This window comes from Chelonia mydas, chromosome 1, assembly GCF_015237465.2.
Source record: "Chelonia mydas isolate rCheMyd1 chromosome 1, rCheMyd1.pri.v2, whole genome shotgun sequence".
NCBI lineage: Eukaryota > Metazoa > Chordata > Testudines > Cheloniidae > Chelonia > Chelonia mydas.
In genome coordinates, this window is record NC_057849.1 from 54823463 (window position 1) to 54837839 (window position 14377).

At 45.0% G+C, this 14377-nt stretch overlaps 1 protein-coding gene across 1 annotated transcript in view; it reads right to left on the bottom strand.

Annotated features, from left to right (window-relative positions):
• The window catches only part of MRPS31 (mitochondrial ribosomal protein S31), a 30895-nt gene extending 22749 nt beyond the window's left edge, over nt 1–8146 (bottom strand). Inside the window, exons 1-3 of the mRNA XM_037892858.2 lie at nt 7695–8146; nt 4360–4659; nt 1947–2105 (exon numbers count right to left, since the gene is read on the bottom strand). Coding sequence (XP_037748786.1) covers nt 1947–2105; nt 4360–4659; nt 7695–7801 — 566 coding nt within the window. The 5' untranslated portion in view covers nt 7802–8146. The remainder of the gene's footprint in view (nt 1–1946; nt 2106–4359; nt 4660–7694) is intronic.
• Nucleotides 8147–14377: the final 6231 nt, after the last annotated feature.

Here is a 14377-nt window from a genome sequence, read left to right on the forward strand (position 1 = left end):
CAGGGCTGGGATGGGGAGAGGCGGCTCTCCCCGCCAGCCCCAGCATGGACCTGCCTGGACTCACAGCGGTTGGGGGAAAGGCAACCCTCCCCCAGCCCCAGCATGGACCTGCTACAGGAGAGGCACCTCTCCCTCAGCCCAGGTGCTGCTGCAGGGGGTCCTGTCGCCCTGCTGTAGCCCCTGGACAGCCTGCACCCAAAACCCCTCGTCCCGGCCCCACCCCAGAGCCCTACCCCCAGCCAGAGTCCTCACCCCCCTGCACCAAACCCTCTGCCCCAGCCCCACCCTGGAGCACTCAAACCCCCCGCCCCACACCCCAATCCTCTGCCCCAGCCCTGAGCCCCACTCCAAACCCCTTGGCCCGATCCACACCCCATGAATTTTGTTATGTACAGCAATATGGAGGCGATGTGTCACACATCACATCCATACTGATGCACATAACAAAATTCATTCTGCACATGTGTGGGAAAAATTAGGAGGGAACACTGGTCTGCACCTGCATTTGAAATTTTTTAGGGGTCTGCAAAAGAAAAAAGGTTGAAAACCACTGACCTAAATAATCCAAAGGGATGCAATACCCACAGCATCTCTAGCCATTTCTATCAACCTTCTCTGGATGTTTTACATTTCTGTTGAGAGGAGAGGACCTAAACTGAACATATTACTCCAGGAAAACGTATACCATTGTGCATTATCTAATGTCTTATTAGTTTCCACCATCATTTTTTTTAAATGCACCCAAGCTTCTAAGCATCTGGAGAGAGAACTTCATTTACTTATCCACAATAACCCCTAGTTCTTTTGACTGAGAATTACGAATTCATCTACCTGTATGGCAAGGTTACATAGTTTCTCTTTCCCACAGACACTCTCTCAAGAATATGCATTACCTTATATTTAACAAAGTTAACATTCATCTACCATTGTGCTTCCCCACCATTTTGTTTATTTGTAACCATCTAGACTGTGTTACAATCCTCCTTAGTTTTCACTGATGGAAATGGCATGTATCAGCAGCAAATATTAACGCTGTTGGCTACTTTCTCTGCTACTAATCGGTATATTTACTGAACACAAAAGGCCCCATAACACCCCACAAATAACTTTTCATCAGTCTTATGAATCCACATTTCCTATCACTTTACCAGTTAATTCCTTATCTGAATTTGCCCCAAATCTAGTTATTTTCATGTGACATATTAAAAAATAAATCTATAAACTACTTGTAGTTTGTTACTGCAAACATGCATAATCACAGGCTTCCACATTCTCAGTTGCTGAAGATCCAGTTTTCTGCTTTTTAGTCAGCATTTTCTGAGCTGGTACATTGAAAGTAGCAGAAGTCAGCAGCCTGTCTTTTGTCATCACCAAACAGAAGGGCAGTATACACGGTTCCTTCACAGTTTCCAAATAAGTGTTGTTTGCGCGGCTGGAAGCCACATAAAAAAAGGAAATGTGCCAAGGGATGAGTTTATTGGGCTGCCTGGAAATTTTTGAAGGGTAGGGTGGGACTATAAATAGAGGTTGCTTTACTTAGTGCAGCTTTCAAAAACAGCCATTAGAATTTACCAGTCCACACAGATGAACTTTCAGACTTTCTGTCTTAGTGATGGCTGATGAAGATGACAAAAAATAAATCTAATGATACTTTTATTAGCCCATCCAAAAAAACAAACCAACCAACCACCCTTGGGAAAGCAGACACTAGTATTTTGAAAGGCTGCTCTAGAGGAAGGATGTAAGCTGGATGGCTTGAAAGTTACAGAAGGAATTTAGTACAAACAGACTACTGCACTTCAGTCATTAGCTTTTTAAAGAAAGATAACATGCTCAAGCATATCTTTTTAGAGCAGTTTTTCGGATATAAAGTCCTCAACCACCTTAAATTTGACAGTGTAATATTAGAGGCTTCAGCACTACTGGGGAATATTCAATCTACAGACCTTATGTTAGTCGTTTCCCCTCTTTTTTGTGCATCAGTGGCTTCTTCATGCTTCCTTAGTTGTGCAAGTAAATCTGATACTGTCCGTTTCCTGTCAAAAGGTAAAGAAGATGCAACAGCAGAGGCAGCTTCCACCAATTCTGGATTGAGAGGCTTGCTCCTGTAAGAGACAAGAGGTGAAAAACATAAAAATCAAGATCTTATGCGTCATTTTTTCACAAGCCATTTTTTATTGTAACTGGTTATTTTACATCTTAATGACTTAAAGGTAATAGTTATATGCTATCAAAGAAGAGGCCAAAGTTTGTCTCTTGCTGCACAAAACTGCCAGAGGTTGGGTGGCACTGCAGAGTTGGTGTTCTTAAATCATGGTAGGGATAGCCTAATGTCACTGAACAACCATCAGAAAAGCTTTAAAAAAAAAAAAAAAAAAAGCTTTGCTCAACCCTTCCTAAACAGAGTACAGTTATAGTGCCAAGACCTATACACAGTGTCAGCTATAAATGGAAAAAATAAAGCAGTCATTAAGGCACAGCTACCAATCAACTCCTGAAGAGAAGAGTATAAAAGATTGCTACTGAAATATGATTTTTAGTCACAGACAAAAAACCCTTTTTTTCATATGTCTCATAGGTATGATTTAACTATGACTACTGTTCCTTTACCAATTTGGCATGATTTTAACCACTATGTTTAGGTGTAAAGACTTCCCTTTGTTAAGCATTATCCCAATAGATAGTGACAATATATTTACTCCTGGGGGAATTCTGCACCAAAAAATCCAAAATTCTGCATATTTTATTTGTCAAAATAATGCAATATAATCACACCAGTTTCACTTACTTTGGTAATATATTTAAACTACCATACCCCCGCCCCCCCCCCACAAAAAAAACAAAAACAAAAAACCATCACAGTAACTGTTCAGCATTTTCTAAACACATGAAAGTTAAGTTACAAATAACTGGTAACCAAGACCCTGCATTCCAGTTATAATCCTGGATTTTCATTTCAATGATATTACTTTTATTTTGGTGGTCTGTAGACTGTCTCTTTGAATTGCTCAGATTTTCATACATGAAAGTCATACAGTTTTGCTAATCATTGTCCTGCATTTTTTTTAAATGGGTAAGTAAAATAGATCCTGAGCAGTAATCCAACCCCATTGTGCCTCTCTGGCACAGGAAAAAGAGTTAGAAAGCACAGACCTTTCTAGCTGAGAATTCCATTACTGTCATTTGCAATAAGGTTCCTTTACATCACTCTGGCAAGGTAAAGGAGCCTTAACTGACTAACAGGAGCAATTAATTAACAATGGGAACATTAGCAGCCTGCCCCTTTAGTTGTTACATCTCTGCTCTGCCTCAGGGACAGACCCTGCTTCACACAGCCCTGTGCCTCCCTCCAAGCCCAGGATGCAGCAACAGCGACCAGAGGGACAGAGTGAGGCCTTGTCTCCACTGGCACTTTACAGCGCTGCAACTTTCTCGCTCAGGGGTGTGAAAAACACACCCCTGAGCACTGCAAAGTGCCAGTGCAGACAGTGCACCAGCGCTGGGAGCCATGCTCTTGGGGGTGGTTTTTTTTTTTTTTTTTTAGAACGCTGGGAGAGCTCTCTCCCAGCGCTATGCCATGACTACACAAGCCACAAGCGAGTGAAGACATGCCCTGAGTCTCTCTCACTCATTCACGTTAAGGCAGGAGCCCATCTCCACACCTTTAATGTCTCTCCTCCTCCCCTCCCATGGTGATCTGCTGCCAGCTGCTCCCAGCAGAGGCAGCCAGGCTGCCACGGAAGGGGCATGTATTCCTCACAGATTTCTTGGCTCCCCCATTTTTCTGCAGGGGAGCCAAGAAATCTGCAGAAGGTATGAATTCTGTGCCCGCTGCAGAGTGCGGAATTCCCCCAGGAGTATACATTTCTGTAAGTATGCCGTTATTCAGAGGAAAGATTTTCTCAGACTGTAACTGAACAACTGAGTTTAGCTGCATATTTACATTTTTAATAAGTAAGTTGTATATGATCAATTGTGTACAAAGAGAGGCAATTAAAAGGAGATATAACTTCTTTCTTTTCCCAGATTTTATTTTCTCATAACTGAGTAATGGCATTTCAAAAGGGAAAATTCCCGCGCTCCCCTTAAATTGATTTTCTCTGGACAGCTAGTAACATTTCATTTTGAGGCTTCAATTACAGGAATACAAGTATGTAGTAAATATACATGCTTAGTGCAACCATTCCATTTGTTATTGCTTTTTGCAGGGTACAGCTGTACCATTAGCAAAAGGACTGTTCCCATAGAGGATTCTTTTCTATACAAAGAAAAAGACATTTTATGCTACTATTTTGTCCTAGAGATTAATAGAGTCCACTTCAAAGAAGAAACACTTGAACTGTGCATATTGCATTTTACCTCTTAGCTTTACTGTCTGCTGTAGCTTTCTGAAACATGCTACTTGCACTCTCCATACTTTCTGGCTGGTCCTTGGTTTGCTCCTTGGTCTTCAGTGTTTTTAGTATCTGGAACTTCTTCTTTGAACTTAATTCTACTTTCATTTCACTAATAATGTTCAACAAATTCTTCTTTGCATTTCCTGGTGTTGTCTTCTCCTGATTCTCTGAAGCCTTCTCAGCACTACTGTCTGTAGAAGTGGCAGATTCATCTTCCTTGTTGTAGAACCCAGTGCTGGTGCTAAAGCACTTTTGTGTTTTACTAGACAAGATAGGAAGGGAAAAGGTATAATTTACACAGAACCGCTTTGTTAGTCATAACTGACTGGGCCTAATTTTGCACAAACTGAACTGGGTAACTTAAATGTACAATTTTACTCTGAAGGCAGGTCTTTATGGTTTCTGCAATATAATGTAAACAGCTTTCTTTTCTCCATGAATGAACTGAATCAAAAGGCAACAAGTACCTCTCTGTACTAAACCACAACAGGTTGATAACTATGACAAACTGTGGGCTTCATTTTGTGCTGAGGTATACACCGGGACCTTGTAACAGTCTTGTGACCTTGTGCCTTTGTTAAGGCTACTGAAAAACCAGATAACTTCAGAACCTTCCCAGAAAATCAGCCACTAAGGTCTGCTAGGTAAACACATTAGAACTCTAGGAAAACAAAAGTACCACAATTGCCACACATATCCATCAGAATATTTTGCACACTCACTCCACATTTTCAGTCTCAGCATTTTGACATATTAAGCAAAGTAAGGTCTTCATGGACTGCTTAAAAGCACCTACATATGTTCCCAACATTAGTATACTACAGAGAAAATTTAAACAGGCATAAACCACTCCTTCAGTGAAAAAAGCATGTTGTGAACAAAAAAACTAAGTAACACTTCACAACCCCGTTAATTAGGCTGTGTGGAAAGCCTTCTGACTTACACCAAGCAGACTTTGCTATTATCCACTACAATTCAGTCTCTCCATAATTTTCCCCCCAAAAAGCATCTTTTCCCATCAGCTCATTTTGCATTACTTATTGGAAGTAATTATTTTCTCCCTGCATGAAGCATTAGGAGCAATTTAGAAATCAACATGGGAAAGCTGTAGTCACTTACAATAACTACTATGTTATATACTTTGCATTATCAGTTCTTCAAAATACCCTCCAAATGTTCAAAAACCATTCAAAAAGAGGATATCTTTGTATTATGAGGCTACCTTGCTTATGTATTTCATTCAAGACAGAAAACAGGTAGTTCTGAAGTAAAAAAAAAAAAACAGTACAATACAATTCTTATTGGAAGTGGTTAAATGTCTCCAGTGCCCTGTAAAATATACTAGTTTCCAAACCATGCTAATTTTTATCCAATGCTTTGAGCATACATCTGTACCAACAGACAGCATTGCTTTATTGCTCACACACACATATTTTAAGTGCTGGTGAGACCACAAATATATATAGCAGGTTGGCATCACAAGATAGAAGGAGAGACATGATAGTTTTTTACTTTTGTATACGATAACCTACATAACAACTGACACCAACAGTGGATGGATGCTAATAATGTGCAGCCCCATTCTCTGGCAGCACTACCAGCTCATTGAGAAGTCTACTGCCTTGGATGAGAAGACCTGTCACAAATGACACTGAGGGGTGGGAAAGAAAATGACATGAAGTAAGCCAGCTGCCCTTGAAAACACTTCATGACATCTCTAGTATCATAAGCCCAGTAGAGCTGGTACTTAAGCAGCATTTTAAACCCTAAACTGCTTTCAAAGCAATAGGGGCTAAATCAGAGAGAACACAAGGAGTGTCCACTCCGGGACTGATATGGGTATAAATATAGGGGTATAAATTCACAGCATACCAATTACCTGTATAACTTCTGGTTTAGAATAAGCCTTTCGTCTCTCTGTATCTCAGTTCCACATCTGTAAAAATGGGGATACTAGTACTTTCCCCACCGTTGTGAGGACAAACACCTTAAAGATTTTGGGGTTATAGTTAAGAAGCAACACTCCACATGAGTTCCCATTGTGATGCTGCGGCAAAAAGAGCCAATGTGTTCCTCAGATGTAGAAATAGGGAAGTAGTGAGTAGAAGAAGGGAGATGATTTTACCTCTGTATATGGTGCACTGTTGCTTAGAATTCTGTGGACAGTTCTGGTGTCCACAGTCTAAAAACAATGTGAAAAAAGAGAGGGTGAAGAAAAGAGCTACAAAAGTGATTCATGGGACTTCCAGTGACATACAGAAAACTCAGTCTGTTCAGCTTATAAAAAAAGAAGATTGTGAAGTGACTTGATTACAGTGGATAAGCACCTTCAGAGGGAGAAAATGCTGGGTTCAAAAGAGCTCTTTAATCTAGTGAAGAAAAGCATTAAAAAAAAAAAAAAAAAAAACAATGGCAGGAAGCTGAAGTCAGACAAACTCAAAATAGAAATAAAGCAAATTCTTTTGAAAGTGGGTGATGAGCAACCACTGGAATAAACTAATAAGGGAAGGGGCTCATTCAGTCTCTTGGTGTCTCCAAACTAAGACTGGATGCCTTTCTGGGAGAGATCCTTTAGCCACACACAATTATGCTTCAGCCACACACAAGCTATTGAGCTCAATACCGAGGTAACAATGACATTTTAGCGCTTATGGTATATAAGCAAACAGGCTAGATGATCCAATGGTCCCTTCTGGACTTAAACTACGTTCACCTGAAATCCGGGTCAGAAAACGAGTTGAAAGTAATCTCAGAAAATACACCTGCCCGGTTAAAACACACACACACACACACACACACACAGGAGTACTTGTGGCACCTTAGAAACCAACCTGCCCGGTTGTTGCTCTATAAAAAAAGCCACACAGAGACCCGCCAACTCTCACAATCCGGCTCTGCCCACTGAGTGCCACTGAAGTCAGTGGAGTGGGCCTGGGCTGTCAGCCAGCGGCGGATGGGACCGCACCGAGGAAACTGCAAACGGCTCCCCGGAGCGCTGGGAGGCAGAACAACACAATTCTCCGGCGGCCGCTTGTTCAAAGCCTTGGGCGCCCAGGCGGGGCGTGACCCTGCACCACTGCCCGCCGGCAGCGGCGAGTCCCCGCCAACTCAGTCACCCCCCCGAAAGCCGCAGCTCGGGCCCTCGGGGTTCGGGCGCGGCCGGCCCGGCCCGAACCGCGTTTGAGGCGGGTCCGTCTCACTGCGAGCGCGGCCTTGGGGCCGCTGCTGACAAACCTCGGCACCCGGAGCGGCCTCGCCGACCCGCGCTCAGGGACCCGCCCCACGCAGGGAGCTCACCTGCCCGGCCCCTGCTCCTGGGCGCCCCGGGGCTGGGCGAGGAGGAGGAGGCGGCAGCGACAGGCGCCGCGCGTACGGCTCCCGACGGCAGAGACGCGGCTCCACATCTCGGCTGCCCAGAGAGCGGCGTGCCCTCGTCCCTAAGCGCTCCCCCTCCGGGCGTGGGTCCGTCTCCTCAACTTTCCGTCTGGAAACAGTACCCAAGGAAACTGGTTCCGGGATCGATTCCCCTAGGGGAGGCCTGGCCTCATGCTGTGCAAGCGGGAGCTGGCTGGTGCCCTCATGCCTAGCGCGGGTAGAGTGAGAGGGACACGTCTACAGGGGTGTGTTTTTAAATAACAAGAGTTTTGTGTCGTTGGCCAGAAGCTTCCCCAGTGTGGGGAGAGGGCGGATGGTCCAGTGGCCAGAGGATTGGGCGTGAGGAGAACTGGATTCAATTCCTGGCGCTACCACGGGTTTCCTGTGTGACCTTGGGCAAGTCACTTTGTTCATAGACAGTTGTCAAACTGACAACAAGGACACAAGTGCCAGCAATGCGCAGATGACACACGGTTCTACCCGGTAGTGCCAACCTCAAGAGAGAAAAAATCATGCAGGTTTTTTTTGGGGGGTGGGGTGGGGGCGTGTGTTAAAAATTATCATTTGTCTGGGGTTTGTCTTTTGATTTTTGAACTCTTCCTGCCTACAGCCCACCCCCACTGTGTGTGTGAGAGAGAATGAAGTAGGGTGACTAGACAGCAATTGTGAAAAATCAGGACAGAGGGTGGGGGATAATAGAAGTCTATATAAGAAAAAGACGCAAAAATCAGGACGGTCCCTATAGAATCGGAACATCTGGTCACCCTAGAATGAAGGAGAGACAATTACTGTGACCCCCAGGCAGCGCTGCTCAGATTTGGCCTGGCTGCCCCATTACCATGTTAGGGCCCAATAGTGGGTTAATTTAGCCCTGAATGTGGTGATTTATCTAGATCTTTCTGTGACACATTGATGAGTGAGGACCCACCCTTTGGGCAACACTGGTATAAAAGATCCCACTTTCACTGATACTCAGTTTATATTTTCTCTTTAATATACCACTACTCCTAATTACAGCTCCTTTTAGTACTCTGAATACCTTTGTTCCCTTCATTGTGTTTACATTTTTAAATGGCTGTTGATAATTATTATGCCCTCCATTTTAGGCTTCATTTCAAATTATCTACATTGGGTTCTTTTAATCTTTACTCTTAATTTAGTCCTCCAGCCCTGTAATCAATATTGGTATTAGAGACGACAGACCAAGAAAAGTTATTTCTCTTGAGCCCTACACTGTCAATTTTTATCAAAACCAGCCGAATATTATGGTTGCTTGTTCCCCAGGATTCTTCAAAATCAGGATCCTCTCTAAATAGGGCATTTGCATGGCTGCCTGCACCCCGCTGGGATGCAGCAAATACAGACAGGTGCCTGCTGCTCAGATATAAGCATTTTATTAAGATGATGTTTTTTTAAAAAAAGGGAACGGTACGGAATTTAAGTGTAGACGTTTCTGGGTATCAGAGAATAACGTACAGATTATCAAGGGGTGCGAAGTTCGGTTTAAGATCAGATGCGTAAGGAATACATAAACTGCAATATCCCAGATTGGGGGTAAAAGGTTAACAGATCAAAGTACAGACATTGAGATATGAGGGTATGTTGTTCATATAATGGCTATGTTCAGGTGTGGAGTATAATGAATGGATACGATGATGATGACGGATTGACCCTCATTTGGTGAGATTTAATGTTCAGTGAGTTTATGGTTCCAGTTTATATGGTCCAACGGACAGTCGGTCCCTTTCTTGTAGTTGATGCACGATGTCGCTCCGGCTCATGCCTCCAGGTACTGTCGGTGGCCGGTGTACTACCTTATATAGCACCACTTTTGGTGCCACTAGCTGTGGGGAGTAGGAACAGGCTCCAGGGCTTCCACTTCACCATGTTCTTCTCTCTCTCTCTTCCCTTTTCTCTTCTCTCTTTCTTTCCCTGTCTTTCACACACAGGCATATACCATGAAATCAGGGCCGTCCCTAGCCATTTTGGTGCCTTACGCAGCCCCCACACACCCCGCAAGGGGGGGCCCAGGCCTCTGCGGGGGGGCAGGAACAGGCTTGGGGGGCAGGGGGGAACCACCCCCCAGCACGAGCCGGTGGAGCGGAGCAGTTTGGAGCCGAGTTGCTCCACTTCCTGCCGCCCAGTGAGTGCAGGGCAGGCCTGACCCCGCACTCATGGGGCGGCGGGAAGTGGAGCAACCCGGCCCCAGCCCACTCTGCTCTGCTCCCCGGGCTCCCTGCCTTGGGGGGCAGGGGGGAACCGCTCCCCAGCACTGACCGGTGATGCGGCTGGGAGCCGGCAGAGCAGAGCGGGCTGGGGTCAGGTCACTCCACTTACCTCCACCAGTGAGTGCAGGCACAACCCCTGCTGCAGTCATCAGGGGAGTGAGGGTGGAGGTGGAGCAGGGACAGGGGCTTTGGGGAAGGGGTGGAGTGGGGGTGGGGCTGGTGCAGGAAGAGGCGGGGCTGGGGCAGAGCAGGGATGGGAGCTGTGGAGAAGAGGTGGAGCAGGGGCTGGAGCAGCACGCAGCTGCGTAGGGCACCAGGAAATGTGGTGCCCCAAAATCCTGGTGTCCTACACAGCTGTGTATTTTGCATATGGGTAGGGACGGCCCTGCATGAAATGAGGGAGAAGGAAAGGGTGGGAAACAGTGAAAAGAAAGAGTGAGTAGTAGAAATAATCAATGTGGGATATGGAATGGATAAGGAAGGAGACTGAGCTAAGGTAGAGCGAGGAGAGAGAGAGAGTAAGTGAATGAAGGAACGGATGGAATGAGGGCATGTGAGAGACTGCACTCACATAGCCTGATTCTTATCTCATTTACTCCACCTTTACCCTGGTGTCTAAGTGTTGCCAACTCTCACAGTTCAATTGTGTGTCTCACAACATTTGAGCTCCGCTGCCGGAGCCCCTGGGGTAGCGGCGAGAGGGCTCCGGAGGTGCTTTAAAGGGCCCCCCGAGCCCTGCTGCCGGAGCCCCAGGGTAGGAGCGGCAGGGCTCCGGCGGTGATTTAAAGGACCTGGAGCTCCGCTGTGGTAGCGGCAGCCGGAGCCTGGGGCCCTTTAAATCACCCCTGAGCCCCGGGGCTCCCAGTTGCCTCTGCAGCTGGTAGCTCTGGGGGTGATTTAAAGGCCCCGGCCATGCCTCTTCCGGTCGAGGCCATGCCTCTTCCAGTCGAGGCCATGCCCCCTGCTCAGGACTCTGGAGTACCGATAAGTCTTTTAAGTTACTTTTCATCCCTGCACATAGGTGGGGAAGAGTCAACACAGCTTTTATAAAGGAAAATCATGCCTCACCAATCTATTAGAATTCTTCAAGGGGGACAAAAAGCATGTGGACAAGGGTGATCCAGTTTATAAAGTGAATTTGGATTTTCAGAAAGACTAGGACTGTAAGGGGGGGATACGAAAGAAATCTATAAAATCATGAATGGCGTGGAAAAAGTCAATAGGGAAGTGTTATTTACTCCTTTACATAACACGAGAACCTCGGGTTACCTGATGAAATTAATAGGCAGCAGGTTTAAAACAAATATAAAGAAGTACTTCTTCAGCCAATGCATAGTCAACCTGTGGAACTCATTCCAAGGAATGTTTTGAAGGCCATAACTGGGTTAAAAAAAAATTAAGTAAGTTCATGGAGGATAGGTCCATCAATGGCTATTAGCCAAGCTGGTCAGGGATGCAACCCCATGCCCTGGGCTGCCCCATGTCCCTAAACCTGTATCTGTCAGAAGCTGGGCCTGGACGAAAGGGAATGGATCACTCAGTAATTGCCCTGTTCTGTTCATTCCCTCTGAAGTATCTGGCACTGGTCACTGTCAGAAGACAGGATATGGGGCTAGGTAGGCTATTGGTCTGACCCGGTATGGCCATTCTTATGTTTGTGTACAAGTGTATGGATTGAGCAAAGCATTATGCACAATAGTGCAGCTGTTTCTCAAACGTCTCTGCATTGCATATTTTTCTGATCTTTGGTCTAAATCAAGTCTTAATCAAAAACTGTAAAAAAAGTTATATTACATGTAAAGAAGCCTTTACTTTCTGAATTTTCATGTGGTTTCATCATGCCTGCTGGAATTATAGACGTATGGATCCAATCCCATGATGTGCCAATTGGCTCCTGTAAGGTGTTTAAGGGGTCTCAATTTCCAAAGCTTTTAGTGGAAGTTGAGGGTACTCAACACTCGGAAGAGTAAACTCCTTTTCTGGTTTGGCCATATGGCACATACCCCTGAAGAATGTTATTTTAAATATGTATTAATTAAACTAATGTGTCCAGTCAGATGTTTCTCATTATTTCTGTCATCCAATGGCGCCATTAAAATGAGTCAGTTTTAGAGATATTTCCTGTCACAAGGAGAGGAGGACACACCAGGGCTGATTTGGTAATAGTTAAATGGACATTAGTAGCCAACAGTGCCAACTGACATCTTTGTCAATTTGAATTTCCAAAACATTGTTTCTGTAGACATTCGTAAATATGGGGGCAAAGTGAAAAGCTATAAACATCTGGGATTATACGACTGTATACTTTAAAAACCAGCTGGTAGATACTGGCATGTACCCAATAGTTACATTTTTGGAGGAACAATGCAAAAAATAAAGAATATTAAAATAAAAAATAATTGCGAGACACCTGAGAAAGATTGTCATTGTAGACCGTGCCCATTAAGGTACAGACTGATCTGAATTAAACCTAAACAAGTTTAGTCTCATTCTCATCCCAATTTTAGACAGGCACTGGAAAAGCAGGACACAGCACCATCCATGGTTTCATTTTACTGTAATTGAAATAGCAAGACGTTTTTTAGTTGGAGCATTGACTCTGTTATTTCCACAATAAAAAAAAAAAGAGAGAAACAAAAATCTGAAAGGGATATAAGCCCTCATGCTGCAGGGCATAAACCAATCTAATAAAGAGAGTTAAAAGAAACTTCCACTATAGACAGATTATTCCATATATACCCCCTTCAGATTTCTTGCACCTTCCTCCAGAGCATGTGGTACTCTTGGGACAGGATACTGGGCTAGATGGAGCACTGGCACTTTCTATGGGATGTAGAATTGCAGTAAAACCTACCTGCAGTCACGCACTATGGAAACACTGTAATTCTTTTGAAGCATAAATCTTACATCCGAGCTTAAATGTTATTTGGGTTGAGGTTCTGTGCTGCACCTCCTAGAGGGGCAACTCAGAAGGTGCAGGCCAGAATAGAGAGCAAAAAGGTAGCTTCAGGTTCACCATTGTGCCTTCAGGATAGGTGGCTCCCATATATTAGAGTAGTCCATAGCTATTCTAATTTACACCAGTGGCCACACTGTCTCCCAGAGCAGCCCAGAATCCTAAGAGCATAAAGGTGGATTAATGCACCTTTTCTCCTCTTCCTAGACTGCATATGGAGTGTGTCACAGCGCAGAAACGCCACAGTGCCCTCTGCCACAGAGTCACCGCTAACTCCTGCCTCTTGTGCCAGGCCTTGCAATGAGGCAGTATACTACATCTCTTGTGAGGGACTTCTCCCCCTACTCCCTACAGCACAATTCTGGCTACTGTTACTGTGGCAGAACACAGAATCTGTCCTTTGATCTTTTCTCAGAAACTGCATTTCTCATTTTCACTCACTTCATCCTTTGAGGTTTTGTTAACTCAGTCTTTAAAATAGCATTCTAAATAGATACTTCACTGGCTCTGAGCAAACCATATATACTTATTTTAAAGGGTTCCTGAAAACCTATTCAGGTATCTGAGCTGGGTAACATTAAATTAGATTTCCATGCCTCTCATAAGTGTAGGATTCATTCTATAGCACGAAATACTCTGGAGTATGACATTAATGAATGGTACTTAACATAGACAAATTCACAGAACTATATCATATCCTGGGTGCAAACTGTATACATAGAAATTCATTGATTCAACAGAAACTCTATGGACTCCATTTAATCCCTCTGGTGTATGAGTACAATCGTTCCTTCTCAGGATCCATCCTGGGATAGAGCTGAAGCGTTTACAATGCCGCCCTTCTGTGCAGAGCTGATCCAGGGAAAGGCAGCTTTAAATTACTGTAAAGAAAGCATGAAAGGTTTGGGTTGTTTGTTTTGTGTTCCCCAAAAGATTGCCCCACCCCATACACCTTGTGTGAGAAAGGGGGAAAGGATGCTGCCTTGCTGTTACAAAAAAAGCAAATGCAGTTTTGCGTTGCATTAACAGAGGCAGAGCACGCATGTCACAGGAGGTGATAGTACTGCTGTACTCAGCGCTGGTTAGTGCTCAGTTGGAGTACTGTGTGCAATTTTAGTCATCACTGTATAGCAGGAGTGGGCAAACTTTTTGGCCCGAGGGCCACATCAGGGTTATGAAACTATATGGAGGGCCGGGTAAGGAAGGCTGTGCCTCCCCAAACAGCTTGGTCCTCACCCCCCTATCCGCCCCTCCCACTTCCTGCCCCCTGACTGCCCCCCTCAGAACCCCTGACCCATCCAACCCCCCCCCGCCCGCTCCTTGTCCCCTGACCGCCCCCTCCCGGGACCCCCTGCCCCTAACCGCCCCCCCAGGACCCCACCCCCTTTACAACCCCCCTGCTCCCTGTCCCCTGACTGCCG